Source organism: Trachypithecus francoisi, unplaced genomic scaffold (assembly GCF_009764315.1).
Source record: "Trachypithecus francoisi isolate TF-2019V2 unplaced genomic scaffold, Tfra_2.0 Lachesis_group5, whole genome shotgun sequence".
In the NCBI taxonomy this organism is placed as follows: Eukaryota; Metazoa; Chordata; class Mammalia; order Primates; family Cercopithecidae; genus Trachypithecus; species Trachypithecus francoisi.
The window spans coordinates 61,994,684-62,006,853 of NW_022681470.1; the positions used below are offsets into that span (position 1 = coordinate 61,994,684).

General features: G+C 48.0%; 2 protein-coding genes across 5 annotated transcripts in view; one reads left to right on the forward strand and one right to left on the reverse strand.

The window, feature by feature from the left end:
* CNTN2 (contactin 2) overlaps nucleotides 1-4,680 on the forward strand; it is a 34,941-nt gene extending 30,261 nt beyond the window's left edge. For 3 of the 4 annotated variants that reach the window (XR_004434399.1, XM_033200139.1, XM_033200138.1), the window contains one exon: nucleotides 345-4,680. Coding sequence is in view for 2 of the 4 variants with exons in the window: in XM_033200139.1 (XP_033056030.1) it covers nucleotides 345-454 (110 nt within the window). In the remaining 2 variants the exon portion in view is untranslated. The remainder of the gene's footprint in view (nucleotides 1-344) is intronic. The other variant, XR_004434398.1, reaches the window with a different exon arrangement.
* Nucleotides 4,681-9,241: 4,561 nt separating this feature from the next.
* Nucleotides 9,242-12,112, reverse strand: TMEM81 (transmembrane protein 81). Its single transcript, XM_033195599.1, has 2 exons — nucleotides 11,329-12,112; nucleotides 9,242-10,532 (listed from the first exon to the last, which is right to left on the reverse strand). The coding sequence occupies exon 2, from the start codon at nucleotides 10,432-10,434 to the stop codon at nucleotides 9,667-9,669; it is 768 nt and encodes a 255-aa protein (XP_033051490.1). The 5' UTR covers nucleotides 10,435-10,532; nucleotides 11,329-12,112; the 3' UTR covers nucleotides 9,242-9,666.
* Nucleotides 12,113-12,170: the final 58 nt, after the last annotated feature.

Sequence of the window (12,170 nt, forward strand, 5' to 3'; positions counted from 1 at the left end):
ACCCAGGCCAATTCCAGTCTCGACCCGCAAGGGAAAGTGGAAGGCAGGGAGGAACCAAGTGCAAAGTAGTCCTAGAATTGCTCCCACCACTTTTCTACCCACCCTGCAAACCATCCCCGAGGGCCAGGGAAGGGAGCAGGGTGCGGGGGGAGGCTGAAAAGCAACCAGCAAAAGCAAAGGGTCTACAAAACACTGTAGGAGTCGCGCTGAGAAGAACACCCAGCCGTCCACTCCCAGGCCTGCAGCTGGCCCTGTGAGTCTCCTTAGGAAAGGTCTCAATCTTGCCACAAGGGTGGGGCTAGGGTAGTCCCTGGCCCAGCTGACTCAGCTTGTGCTGGTTTCAGGCACAAGCATGATGGTGGAGAACCTGGCAGTCCGCCCAGCACCACACCCTGGCGCCATCGTTTCCCACTCCGTGGCGATGCTCATCCTCATAGGCTCCCTGGAGCTCTGATCCTGGCACCCCTCCCTCTGCACCGCAGCTGGACGCCACCGCCGATGGACACAGCCGGCCGGCCCCTTCCTGCTGCCAAGGTGGCCTGACACTGTGCCAGAGAGTGGCTGGTTTTAAATACCTACTTTAAAACAGTGCCCTTTTTGTAGGAGGTAGGATATTTTATATTCTGCCACAGGATAGAGCCCATGCAAGGATTTTCTTTAAATTGAGAGGCACCAGGCAGTAACTTCCATGATGACACTGATGCCTATACCTGAGCTCTAGGCTGCCCGGAGGGAAGGAACAGGCCCATGGGAAGAAGGGGGTTTAAAAACATGTCTTCAACTCAGCAGAGATGGCACTCTGGGACCCTATATGGACTCCGCCACTTGAGAGCAGTCCTAGGCCCAGCAGGAACACCAGACATGAACAGGCTGAAGAACTGGGGCGAAGTGCACACCTCACCGTCCTTCAGTCTAAGGAGAAGGGCAAGCCCTGGGACCAAGAACTCTCCTACCTTCTCCCTTGAGCAGCAGCAAGGACCCTGACGCTGTCCCTGATGATTCCCTAGGGGCTCCCGCCTGCCCAAGCGGCTGAGAACCAGCGCCCCAATGCCTGAGGCTGGGAGCCTGAGCCCCTTCAGCTTTGAGGGGGGTGATACTGCTTGGAGTGGGAGCTAAAAAGAGTTGAGAGGCCGGGGCCTTTGGTGGAAAGGGGCACCAGCCTTGGTCTGAGATAGTCACAACCCAGGTGACGTTGCCTTCTCAGCCAACACTGCCAACCTGACCCTGTCATCCCCAGATTGACAGCGCCACTTCAGGTGGCTGGGTGACTAAAGGGCTTGTCTTGGTGGGGTCTCCCACCCCTCCGAGACCCATCCTGCACAGTCCCTCCAGGGTTTGGACAGGAGATGGCCAATCATGCGCCCACCTCTCCCTCCAGCGCTGCCTGCAGTCAGCTCGGCTTCCCCGGCCTGCAGCCCCAGACTCTGCTCTCCCAGAACTGACTCACTCCTGCCTGGGAGGGGAATGCAGCATTCATGCTATGTGTCCTGGAATTGGGAGGTTTCTGCGAAGGGCAGAGGATAAATGTGGCCCTGCCTGCTCCCAGGTATACCTAGGACCACCTGGCCAGATCCGCTCCCAGACAGCCTTGGACTGCTTGCATTTCCCCAGAGGAAAAGGGGTTAATAAATGGGCCATCCTTTCCTGAGCTCTGGGTATACTACCAGTCATGGAACGTCAGAGCTGGAAGAGGCCTTAGAGCTCAGTTTCTTCAAGTCCCTCATTTTACGATGAGGAAATGGAGGTGGTCCAGAGAGGGTCTGGGATTCCCAAGGTCACACAGCCCGGAAGAGATGGGGCTGGGTTAAGAACTCGAGTCTCCCACCTTTCTGTTCAAGACTGTTTGTCTACCCAGAGGAAGGAGGCACTGCTGAATGGCTATGGCCTGGCTAAGAAGGTGGTTGGAGTCAGTAGGGTATGAAAATTCTACTTCAACGGGTTCGGATTGGTGATCATGGGGACTCGCATGGCTGGGTTCCAGTCCAAGGTGTGGGCAGAGCTTCTACTGACCTTCAACATGCAGTGCTGACTTGAAGCTCCCTGTCCCCCTCGCTCTTGCCCCAAGAAAAGAGGCCAAAGCAAGAGCCGATTCCCTAGGCAAGAGCAGCAGCACAACCAGGAAACCCCAAAGCCCGTTCTCCGACAGGTGGCCCTTCACAGGGGGCAGCGGGACAGGCATCTTGAAGGGCATATGTCCTCGGAAGCTCCGAGCCTGTTTTCTGTAGTTTACAGTTAGAGCTCTATTTTGTTATGGTTTTTTAAACTTTTAAGTCCTGCTCTATTTTCCTGGGCAGGTTTATGTTGATGTTTACCCACTACAATTTTTTAAAAATACAAGCTCACATGCCTTTTCCCTGCCATGACCAAACCCCCACTGCACCCTACCCACCCACCCGCCCAGGTCAGCTTCCTGGAGCTGGCTAATCAAAGCCTCCTTACCTCTTCCCAACCCTTACAAGCAAGGGTGCTAGGAGCTCAGCTATATGACCATTCTCCCTGACAGGGAGTCCAAACTTGGCCTAGCATCCCTCCTGGCCCCCCTCTGGCCATGACTTGGCCTGTGCCTGGTTCTCCATCAGAAAGGGGATGCTGAACAAAACCTCCTTCTAAGTTTTATCCAATTCCTTCCTCATTGCCTCGGGCTGCATCAGGGGAAGCAGGGGATAGGTGTCCAGTTGCTGGGCCGAGGGAGGAGCTGGTTTGGCACAGGACCTAACCAGTGAAGCTGGAGGCTACAGCCCCTAAACTTGCTTGAGGCCAACGATACTTACAACTAAGTACCTTAATGCTAATGAGGTCCACTAAAAAGGGGAGGAAGGCAGACCTCCTGGGAGACCCACGAAGGGTTTTTAACCAGGGAAAACTGAGCCCCAGGAAAACCTAACCACTGTGCAGGCAGAATTTGTTTGGGGGATAGAACCGACAATAAAATAGATGTTCCTGCAGCCTGAGATTTCAGGTAGAGGACTAAGGTTTAATAAGACAATAGGTGACCTGAGGACATGCAAGTTTGTGAAATGCAACAGCCTCCTGCTAGAGTGACTTATACATGGGCTTGCTTGCAGAAGACTAGATTAGATGCTTCTCAGAGTCCCCTCCTGCCCAGGGGTTCTCTGATTTTCATGTTCTCTGTCCAGATGGGCTGGGGGAGTTGACAGTGTGCTTATTTTCACTGTGATCATGAGACCACGGTTCCGGGTTATCTCCTCTCACACATCAAGCCCCAGAGGAGGCAGCAAGAGGAACAGCCACAAACAAGTACTTTACCCCACAGCTTAGTGGCCAGTAAACACCTTGGGGACTAGGGACAGGAACAACCTGTAGGCACCTCTTCAGGGCCCAGGGAGACAAGTGCCCTCTATTCTGCATACATTTGGGCTCCCCTTACAGAGCCCTTTGCCCTGGCTCCGTGGTCCTTGTTGCTCTAACAGTCCAGATGTACACCCAGCCTCAGGGGGAAGGCAGCTCTCTCCAGACGGAGTGTCAGGGGCCAGCAGGATCAGGTCATCTGCTTTCATTCAGGGCAGCAAATGATACAGAGGGTGCCAGGGAGTGGCAAGGCCATGGGGTAGTGGGGGTGTCTTTTTCTTTTCATAAAGTAACAACAGATGAGACTGAGGTTAGACAGCAGAAAAAAAACCTCTGGAATGACCTTCCTCATTCCAGGAGGCCCTGCAATAAGGAAGACGCTTCTTTTGGAGGGACTTTTGAGGAATTTTGGCAGTTGTTGACATGGGGTCTAAGATAAGGTGAAGCTGTGACCGGAGGGGTAGGAGATGCTCCAAGTGTCCATCCAGAGATGAGACTCTTAGAATCAAAGTGTTCAGCCCAGGAAGTCTTGGAGATCCCACCTGCTGTGGCCCTGCACCTTAGGGGAAGCCATTAAGGGCTCATCCAGGAATTCTGGTTATAGCCCAGTGCTTACCCAGCCTCTTTAGGGCAGCCCCCAGGGCCAGCCAGCCTGTACTCTGGGCAAGAGCCCAAAATGGCTAAGAATGTTTGACTCCCTTAATCTCTTCCCCAGCTACACAGGAATCTTTTCTCTGCCTGGTCTCAGAATGGGACTGCCAATTGGCTCGTCGGTCGGAAACGCAGTATCCTCAAACCTGTGGCCACTGGCAGGACAGTGGTGCTCTATCTCCCTGGGTGAGACCTACCTACCCTAGGCTTCCTCCTGGATGTGATGGGGGTTGCCAGAGAGGCTCTTAGCATAAAAGGGATTAGATGGGCATTTTTCTATGTGCCTCCAAAAAGCTCCATGGAAACAGGCACCTGGTAGCTGCGGGACACCCGTGGACTTGTGTATATGGTCATAGGCTTTGGGAAGACAGGACATAAAGGAAAATGAGAGAAACAAAATGGGTCAGATAGCTTTGGTCAGAGCCCCAGGCAGCCTTTGGGGCCTATGACACTTAGTGCCCTTAGATGGGATACATCTTGCCTCAGCCCCAAGATTCCTCCAACTTACCCATCCCATCCAGGGCCTGCACAGCTTAGAGAGGCTCAGCTTGGCAAATGCTAGGGCTTCATCGGGACCACTGACTTGACTCAGTGTTTGTTAAAACTGAGCCACTCCCACTGGCCTACTGTTTCTCTCTTGTATTTCTTGTAATGGTAGTTATTTATTGATTCTGGTAGCAGGCAGTTCTTAAATAAAGATGGTTTCTCAACCTGTTGGGGCAGCTGGCACGAGCTGTGGGTGTTTTTATCATCAGGCTAAAGCATACCTCCTTGTCCTGTTCTGTCACTCCAGAGGCTTTTATCCAAGAATTTCTTTCACCCCTCACACAGTGAAATATAACGAAGTTACAACATACAGTCTATATTGCTTCATTCAGTTCTAGGAGGGGGGAAAAATTAGGCCAAGATCTCAAGGCAGGTCCAAGCAGAACAAGCAGGCATTTGGCTAGAATCAGTTGGCTTTACCTAATACAGTGGCAGTAAACAATGCTTATGAGATGGTACTGCTTCAAGGTTCCCTCATTTTTAAGACATCTCTGAGGTGTTGACTCAATGGTCCCAAAGGAAAGTCTCCCTGCAGAGATGTTAATGATACATCTGGTGAGAACGAGGCTGCTGCCTCTACTCTTGGCTCACAGGAGCCACAAGGGTTTGAATTACTAGTCACTTTCCAGCCACACTTTCTCACACATTCAATAACCATTTATCAAACTTTTTTTTTTTTTTTTTTTAGACAGAGTTTCACTCTTGTCACCCAGACTGGAGTGCAATGGCATAATCTCAGCTCACTACCACCTCTGCCTCCTGGGTTCAAGCGATTCTCCTGCTTCAGCCTCCTGAGTAATTGGGATTATAGACACATGCCACCAAGCCTAGCTAATTTTTTTAGTAGAGACAGGGTTTCACCATGTTGGCCAAGCTGGTTTTGAACTCCTGACCTCAGGTGATCTACCCACTTCAGTCTCCCACAGTGCTGGGATTACAGGCGTCTGGCCTATCAAACTTTTATTACAGATGAAGATGTGTGTGAAGATACACTTGCACGGCTCTGTGTTTTGAGCCTTTTTTCAGTGCAAAGCAGGTAGGGTTCCATGCTGACTATGCCCCCAGCTTTTCTCAGGGAAGAGGAAGACAGTGAGTGGAGGCCCCAGTATTCATTAGCTGTGTGCCCGGAAGCCCAGGCTGACAGCAAGCCTCCAGAAGGGGCCTGCACGGACACCAGCATGATCTCACAAAAGGGCCATCTCTTCCACTTTGCCCCCAAAGGGGATGTGGGAACACCAGCCACTCTAAATCCCAAATATTAGTCCAGTCAGCATCTCCTTGAGCCTGCAATGGTAGCTTACCTGCACAGAATTCAACAGCTTTTGCTTTACTAACACAACTGGGCATCTTTTATTCTCTTCTCTGCTCAATCCCTTCACATCCTTGGAGTCAAGACTCAAGAGCCCAATGCACAGAGGGTTATAATGCAAGAGCTGTGCAAGAGTCCATCTCATACTTGACCACTGGCTGCCAACAGAGCACTGGAAAAGTTATTTAGCTCTTCTTGGGTCTCAGTCTCTCCATCTGGAAAATGGGACTACCCATCAGTCCTCCTCCCTCCTCAGCGATGTCATGTTGAGTTCATTACGTATAAAGTAGGATATTGTTTCATGGTCTTCTAGTGTCAAGACTGCTTGCTTAAAGTACGGCAGGCTATCTCCTGAATGTCTCAGCAAGTTGTCCCGTACTGAATGCTTCATCAATAATATTCCTGAACTCATGTCCAGTACTTCAGTTTACCTCACAGGATCTCACTGGATCCTCACAATCACCTGTTTCAAAGATGATGTCCGGTAGCTCGCTCCATTACACCATCAACAGCAGAACCAGGACCAGAACCCAGGTCTTCTGAAATCCATCCCCTCTGAAGTAGACAGAATGGGGGTAAGGGTGTGTGTAAAATGTAAGATCTTTTTTAAAATAAGAGCAATAGTAAAATGACTCCCTATGCCTGGGCCTCAGCCAGTGGTTCTCAACCTTAGCTATACATCAGAACCACCTAACAACCTTAAACAACAAAGATGCTCTGAACTCATGATCCACATCTAGGACACTGAGACAGCCTAGGAGCAATGACTCCCCAACAGCAATGAGCACACCCAACACACAAACTTTGGTTTCTCAGTGCTACTCCCCACACTAAGAGGGACCAGGGTTCCTTGGGGAAAGAGGACCAGATTCAGGTTTGGGGCAAGGAGAGTCCAAATGTGAACCTGATACCATGTTGCACTAGAAGCAAGAAAATGCTCAATGTCAAATAAAACCTCAGCAAAAGGGCAAAAGAGCTTGCCTGAGGGGACTTCTACTGGCCAAAACTGGGTACAATTTGAACATCAAGAAAACCAAACCCCCATTAACTGCAATTTACTTATGCAACAATCCTGCACATGTACCCCTAAACCTAAAAAGTTAAAAGAGAAAATGATAGTGGATTATATATAGTTCGCTGAATAAGAAGAATCTATTGAGACCTCAAAAATAAAAAAGAGGGTAAAGAGTAAGCTCTTCTTTACAGAGAAATGCAGGCTAATATAGGTAAGATGAACGTAAAGAATTGCCAGTTTGCAGTCCCCAACGTGTAATGATGAACAAGGCAAAAACAATGGATGCCAAAATATGTGAACAGTTTTGGAGAGCCATATAATCATAAAGTATTACCCCACAGACTATGAATCACAAAGGGGAAAACACACACACACACACACCCCCCACCCATCTGTGGCGAGATCTGGCCATCCACCACCTTAACCAAATGATCAAGCTTATTATCAATAGTGGGTCAACCTTGGCTGGGAGCAGTGGCTCACGCTTGTAATCCCAACATTTTGAGAGGCCGAGGCAGGCAGATCACCTGAGGTTAGGAGTTCGAGACCAGCCTGGCCAACATGGCGAAATCCCGTCTCTACTAAAAATACAAAAAAATCTTGCCATTCTCCTGCCTCAGTCTTCCGCCACCACACCCAGCTAATTTTTTGTACTTTTAGTAGAGACAGGATTTCACCGTGTAAGACAGAATGGTCTCGATCTTTTTTTTTTTTTTTCTTTGAGACAGAGTCTTGCTCTGCCACCCAGGCTGGAGTGCAGTGGCGGGATCTCAGCTCACTGCAAGCTCCGCCTCCCGGGTTTACGCCATTCTCCTGCCTCAGCCTCCCGAGTAGCTGGGACTACAGGCCTCCGCCTCGTCGCCCGGCTAGTTTTTTGTATTTTTAAGTAGAGACGGGGTTTCACCGTATTAGCCAGGATGGTCTCGATCTCCTGATCTCGTGATCCGCCCGTCTCGGCCTCCCAAAGTGCTGGGATTACAGGCTTGAGCCACCGCACCCGGCCCCGGTCTCGATCTTCTGACCTCGTCATCTGCCTGCCTCAGCCTCCCAAAGTGCTGGGATTACAGGCGTGAGCCACCCCATGCCCAGCCAGAAATTAATTTTCTTTCTTTTTTTTTTTTTTTTTTGAGGCGGAGTCTTGCTCTGTTGCCCGGACTGGAGTGCAGTGGCCGGATCTCAGCTCACTGCAAGCTCCCCCTCCCGGGTTTACGCCATTCTCCAGCCTCAGCCTCCCGAGTAGCTGGGACTACAGGCGCCCGCCATCTCGCCCGGCTAGTTTTTTGTATTTTTAGTAGAGACGGGGTTTCACCGTGTTAGCCAGGATGGTCTCGATCTCCTGACCTCGCGATCCGCCCGTCTCGGCCTCCCAAAGTGCTGGGATTACAGGCTTGAGCCACCGCGCCCGGCCCAGAAATTAATTTTCTTAGTGTGATAAAGATACTGTGGTTACAGAGGAAACATCTTTATTAGGAGATGCATACATGGTTTAAGAGTAAAGAGTTGCAATGTCTGTGACTAGCTTTCAAATGGTTTAGCAAAATCAATCTTTATTGAGAAAGATAATTGTGACAAAATGTTACTACCTGGTGAATTTTGGTAAAAGGTCTATGGATGGTCACCAAACATTTCTTTCAGCTTTTCTATGGGTTTGAAATTTTTACAAGTTAAACGTAAAAGAAATAATAGAGATCCTCTGACTATAATTTAAACTGAGTTGGCAATGCCTGGATTAGAGCTCAAGAAACTTTATTTTTCACAAGATCATCCAGATGATTCTGACACATGTCTAGAGAATCACTGGTCTTTGGTTTGTGCTACCTCCTGTAGCCAGAGAAAAGTGAGAGGAAGAAAAAAGAAGTAGCTCAGTTGGCCAAGAGCCTTTCCCTGATGGTTCCACAAGCCAATTATCTCAGACATGGTCCAAATGGCCTTGGAGTCTTAAGACTGGATTTCCTATGGAGGAATCAAAGTACTAATCCTCCCGTGGGGGCCTTGGCTGCTGTAAGAAACCAATACTTGACCTTCCCAGGAATACAAGCTTCAGGGCACTGAAAGAGCTAAAAGGACTGGAGCAGAGGCAAGCCAAGGTGCTGTCTGAGTAAGGGGAAACCCGCCAGGTGAAGAATCTAGTGTTTTGCCAAAAAATTCAATTAATACCAAACGGGATTTACCTGGGCAGAACAGGCAATTTGTTAATATTCAGTGACTGTTACACACCTGAGCCGGATGTCATTACTAACAACCCCTGTCGTAGGCTTAAGCACTGCACGCCCTGCCCCCAAAAGCAGACAATTTGTTTAATGTCTATTCTAAGATACCTGAGGAAAATGAAGCCAGACTGATTATGGGACAATTTAAACAAATACAAGAAACTAAAGAGCAGAAAAGAAAAAGTTACGTCTCCATACAGCTACTGTGAATTACTTTTATTGAAGAAAAAAATGTTCATTAGAAAATCTGAATACATCCCTCTACATGAATACACAGCTCAGAAGAGGGGAAATGGAGGCAGGGAGGCATCCAAGTTATAAAGGGTAGAAAATTAATGCAAGCTTCTTTGAACTCTTCCAGGAACACAGGCAATGCTTGCAGTTTCCTGGGTACCCAATGGGCAGGGACGATCAGGAAGAGATCCATGGGACATAAGGAAGTTAGATTACTGCCCATAGCTCCCAGGAGGTTGTCCCCTCCATTTCTCCCACTCATTCTTTTGGCCGTGGGAGCCTTCCCTCTAAGCTGATCCACTACCAGCAGCCAGAACACTCCCCTAAAAAGCTAGCTTGGCTTCCTGGGCAGCCAGATCTTCAGGAGCAAGGCTGTTACGTTCTTGAGGCTGTCACTGCTGCAGGCCCCCCCTCAGCACACAGAGGACAATCCTCACTAACACACCACCAACCACTCCACTGGCAATTCCTATCCCCAAGGCTGACGCCACCTTCTTTTTCCACTTTGGGTGGTGAGGCTTGGAGTAGCTGTCCAGATTAACTTCCAATCCCTCATCTACTAACTTCTGATCTTCAGTAAGTGACTGATGGAAATTCAGGTTCACCAAGTTAGGAGGAAGAACCCTCAGCCCAAAATAGAGCCTCTTGACAAGTCTCAAGTTTTTTAACAGCTGCACATCACATCGGTATGTCCCAGAGTCATACTCCTGAGCATATTTAAACTTCACAAAGTGAGAGTTGGCTCGGAAGGGTTTGAAGACCTCGTCGTCAGTGGAGATGATACCTCGAGCAAGTCTCCAGGTGAACCGGAAAGCTTCCTGTCCAATCTCCAGGACGTCTGAACTCAGACAGCTAAGCTCAAATTCCTTGCCAATGAGAATGGTGAAATGGAGCATCCCACAGATCCAGTTGGTCAGACATTCCAAGCGCTGAGTCTGACATTTCCTTCTCACTCCATCAGGGCCCACCTCACAGACGGTCTCCTCCTTATAGCCAAGGCCACAAGTGACCGTACAGGTTGTGGCACTGATGATAACTTTCCCCACAGCTTCCTGCAGCTTCTCAGGGATGGCCAGTGTTTTAGGTGTAGTCACCACCAAAGGCAGGTAGAAGGCCAACCCCAGGCTCCCAAGTGCAAAACTAGTGGCCAAAATCTTCATGTCTCGGTAGGCATTTTGCCACCCTTAGCCAGCACCCACAAGCTATTCCAGCTGAATCCTCTACAAATCACAACTTGATTCCTTTGACATGAGATATCCTTCAAAGTCAAAAGATAACGATGCATGTATTGTCAATAAAACAACACAACTTAATAAATAAAAGTCCAGTCCTTATAAACAGATGCCACAAGGCAGGAAAAAAACATAATGGTGTTGCTTTACTATCTATCGTTGTTAATAAAATAACCACCTTACCAGTCTTCATTCTTTTCATTGCTTTTTTTTTTTTTTTTTTTTTTGAGACAGGGCCTCACTCTGTCAACACAGGCACAGGCTGGAGTGCAGTGACACGATCACAGCTCACAGTAGCCTCAACCTCCTAGGCTCAAGTCATCCTGCCACCTCAGCCTCCTACGTAGCTGGGATTACAGGTGCAGGCTACCACACCTGGCTAATTTTTCTATTTTTGTAGATACGGGGTTTCACCATGTTGTTGAGGCTTGTCTCCAACTCCTGAGCTCAAGCAATTCACCCACGTCAGCCCCCCAAAGTGCTGGGATTACAGGCGTGAGCCACCGCACTGGCCGTTTTCGTGTTCTTTTAATGACTTTAAATCCACCTCTTGGGAAGACAAAGAAGAAAAGACTTCAGAAATTGAAGTAAATTTCCAAATTACCTCAAATGCATAATGAAGTTACGCTCTTCCTCACCCTTACCCTTACCTTCTATAAACTAGGATCTAAATTAAGGGTTTCAAAAGCCCCAGTTAAATGTCACCAAATAAAAACAAATACTAAAGTCTAAAAAAAGGAAGATTAACTTGAATTATTTCAATGCTCCTAAACCTCCTATAAAAAGGATTAAGAACTCTGGACTGGGAGGCAAGTAACTTACCCTTCCTGAATTTCTGTTTCCTCCTTTGTAACTTCAGACCTCCTTGCCTATCTGAGGAAGGTCACTTAGAGCATCGAATGATATACTGTACGTGAGAACATTTTGTGAAGTGTAAAACACTGTTCAATGTGTAAGGTATTTTAAATAGAAATGGAAGTTCATAAAGACAAGGGCCAAGATGACCATTTCAAATCAGAATGTTTAAGGTTATGTCAAAGGCAGCTTCTCTCCCCTTTTTAGGCACTCTTTCTTCCCAAGGATACCAAAGATATATTTTGAGTGAGAGGATGCGTGATGCTCCCTGACTCTTGGCCTACTCCCTTTACCCTACAGAACAGAGCTCATCATTCACTTAGGTCAAGGTTGCTATGAAACAGCTATGATGTCAAAGATGGAGTTCTCAATCACATAGAAGATTAATAAGTAGACCCTCAAATTTGACATTAAAATCAAAGACTTACATAGACTTTGTGAAACATCTTATCTTTAGGAGACAATGAGCATATAATTTTAAAGCTACTTCATTCAAAAAAAAAAAAAAAAAGGCTAATAAGAATTTAACCGTACTTACGTAGACTTGAAGAAAGATCCTTGGAAGGCAGGAACTTCCTAGCATGCATTTTTGTAACCTCCAGAATGCCTAGTCCTACGGCCTCTTCAGAGTAATTACAAAACTATACTGAGTTAAGTAATTGGAAGACAGATCATTACTAGATGACCTTTTTGATCAACAACTTTTCTGCTTGCATCATTTATTTATAATCTCATCTAGAGGCAGAAATCTAGACTACCTGTCCACTCCCTACCCCATCCAGATCTATCTTTCCACCCCGAAAGATCTA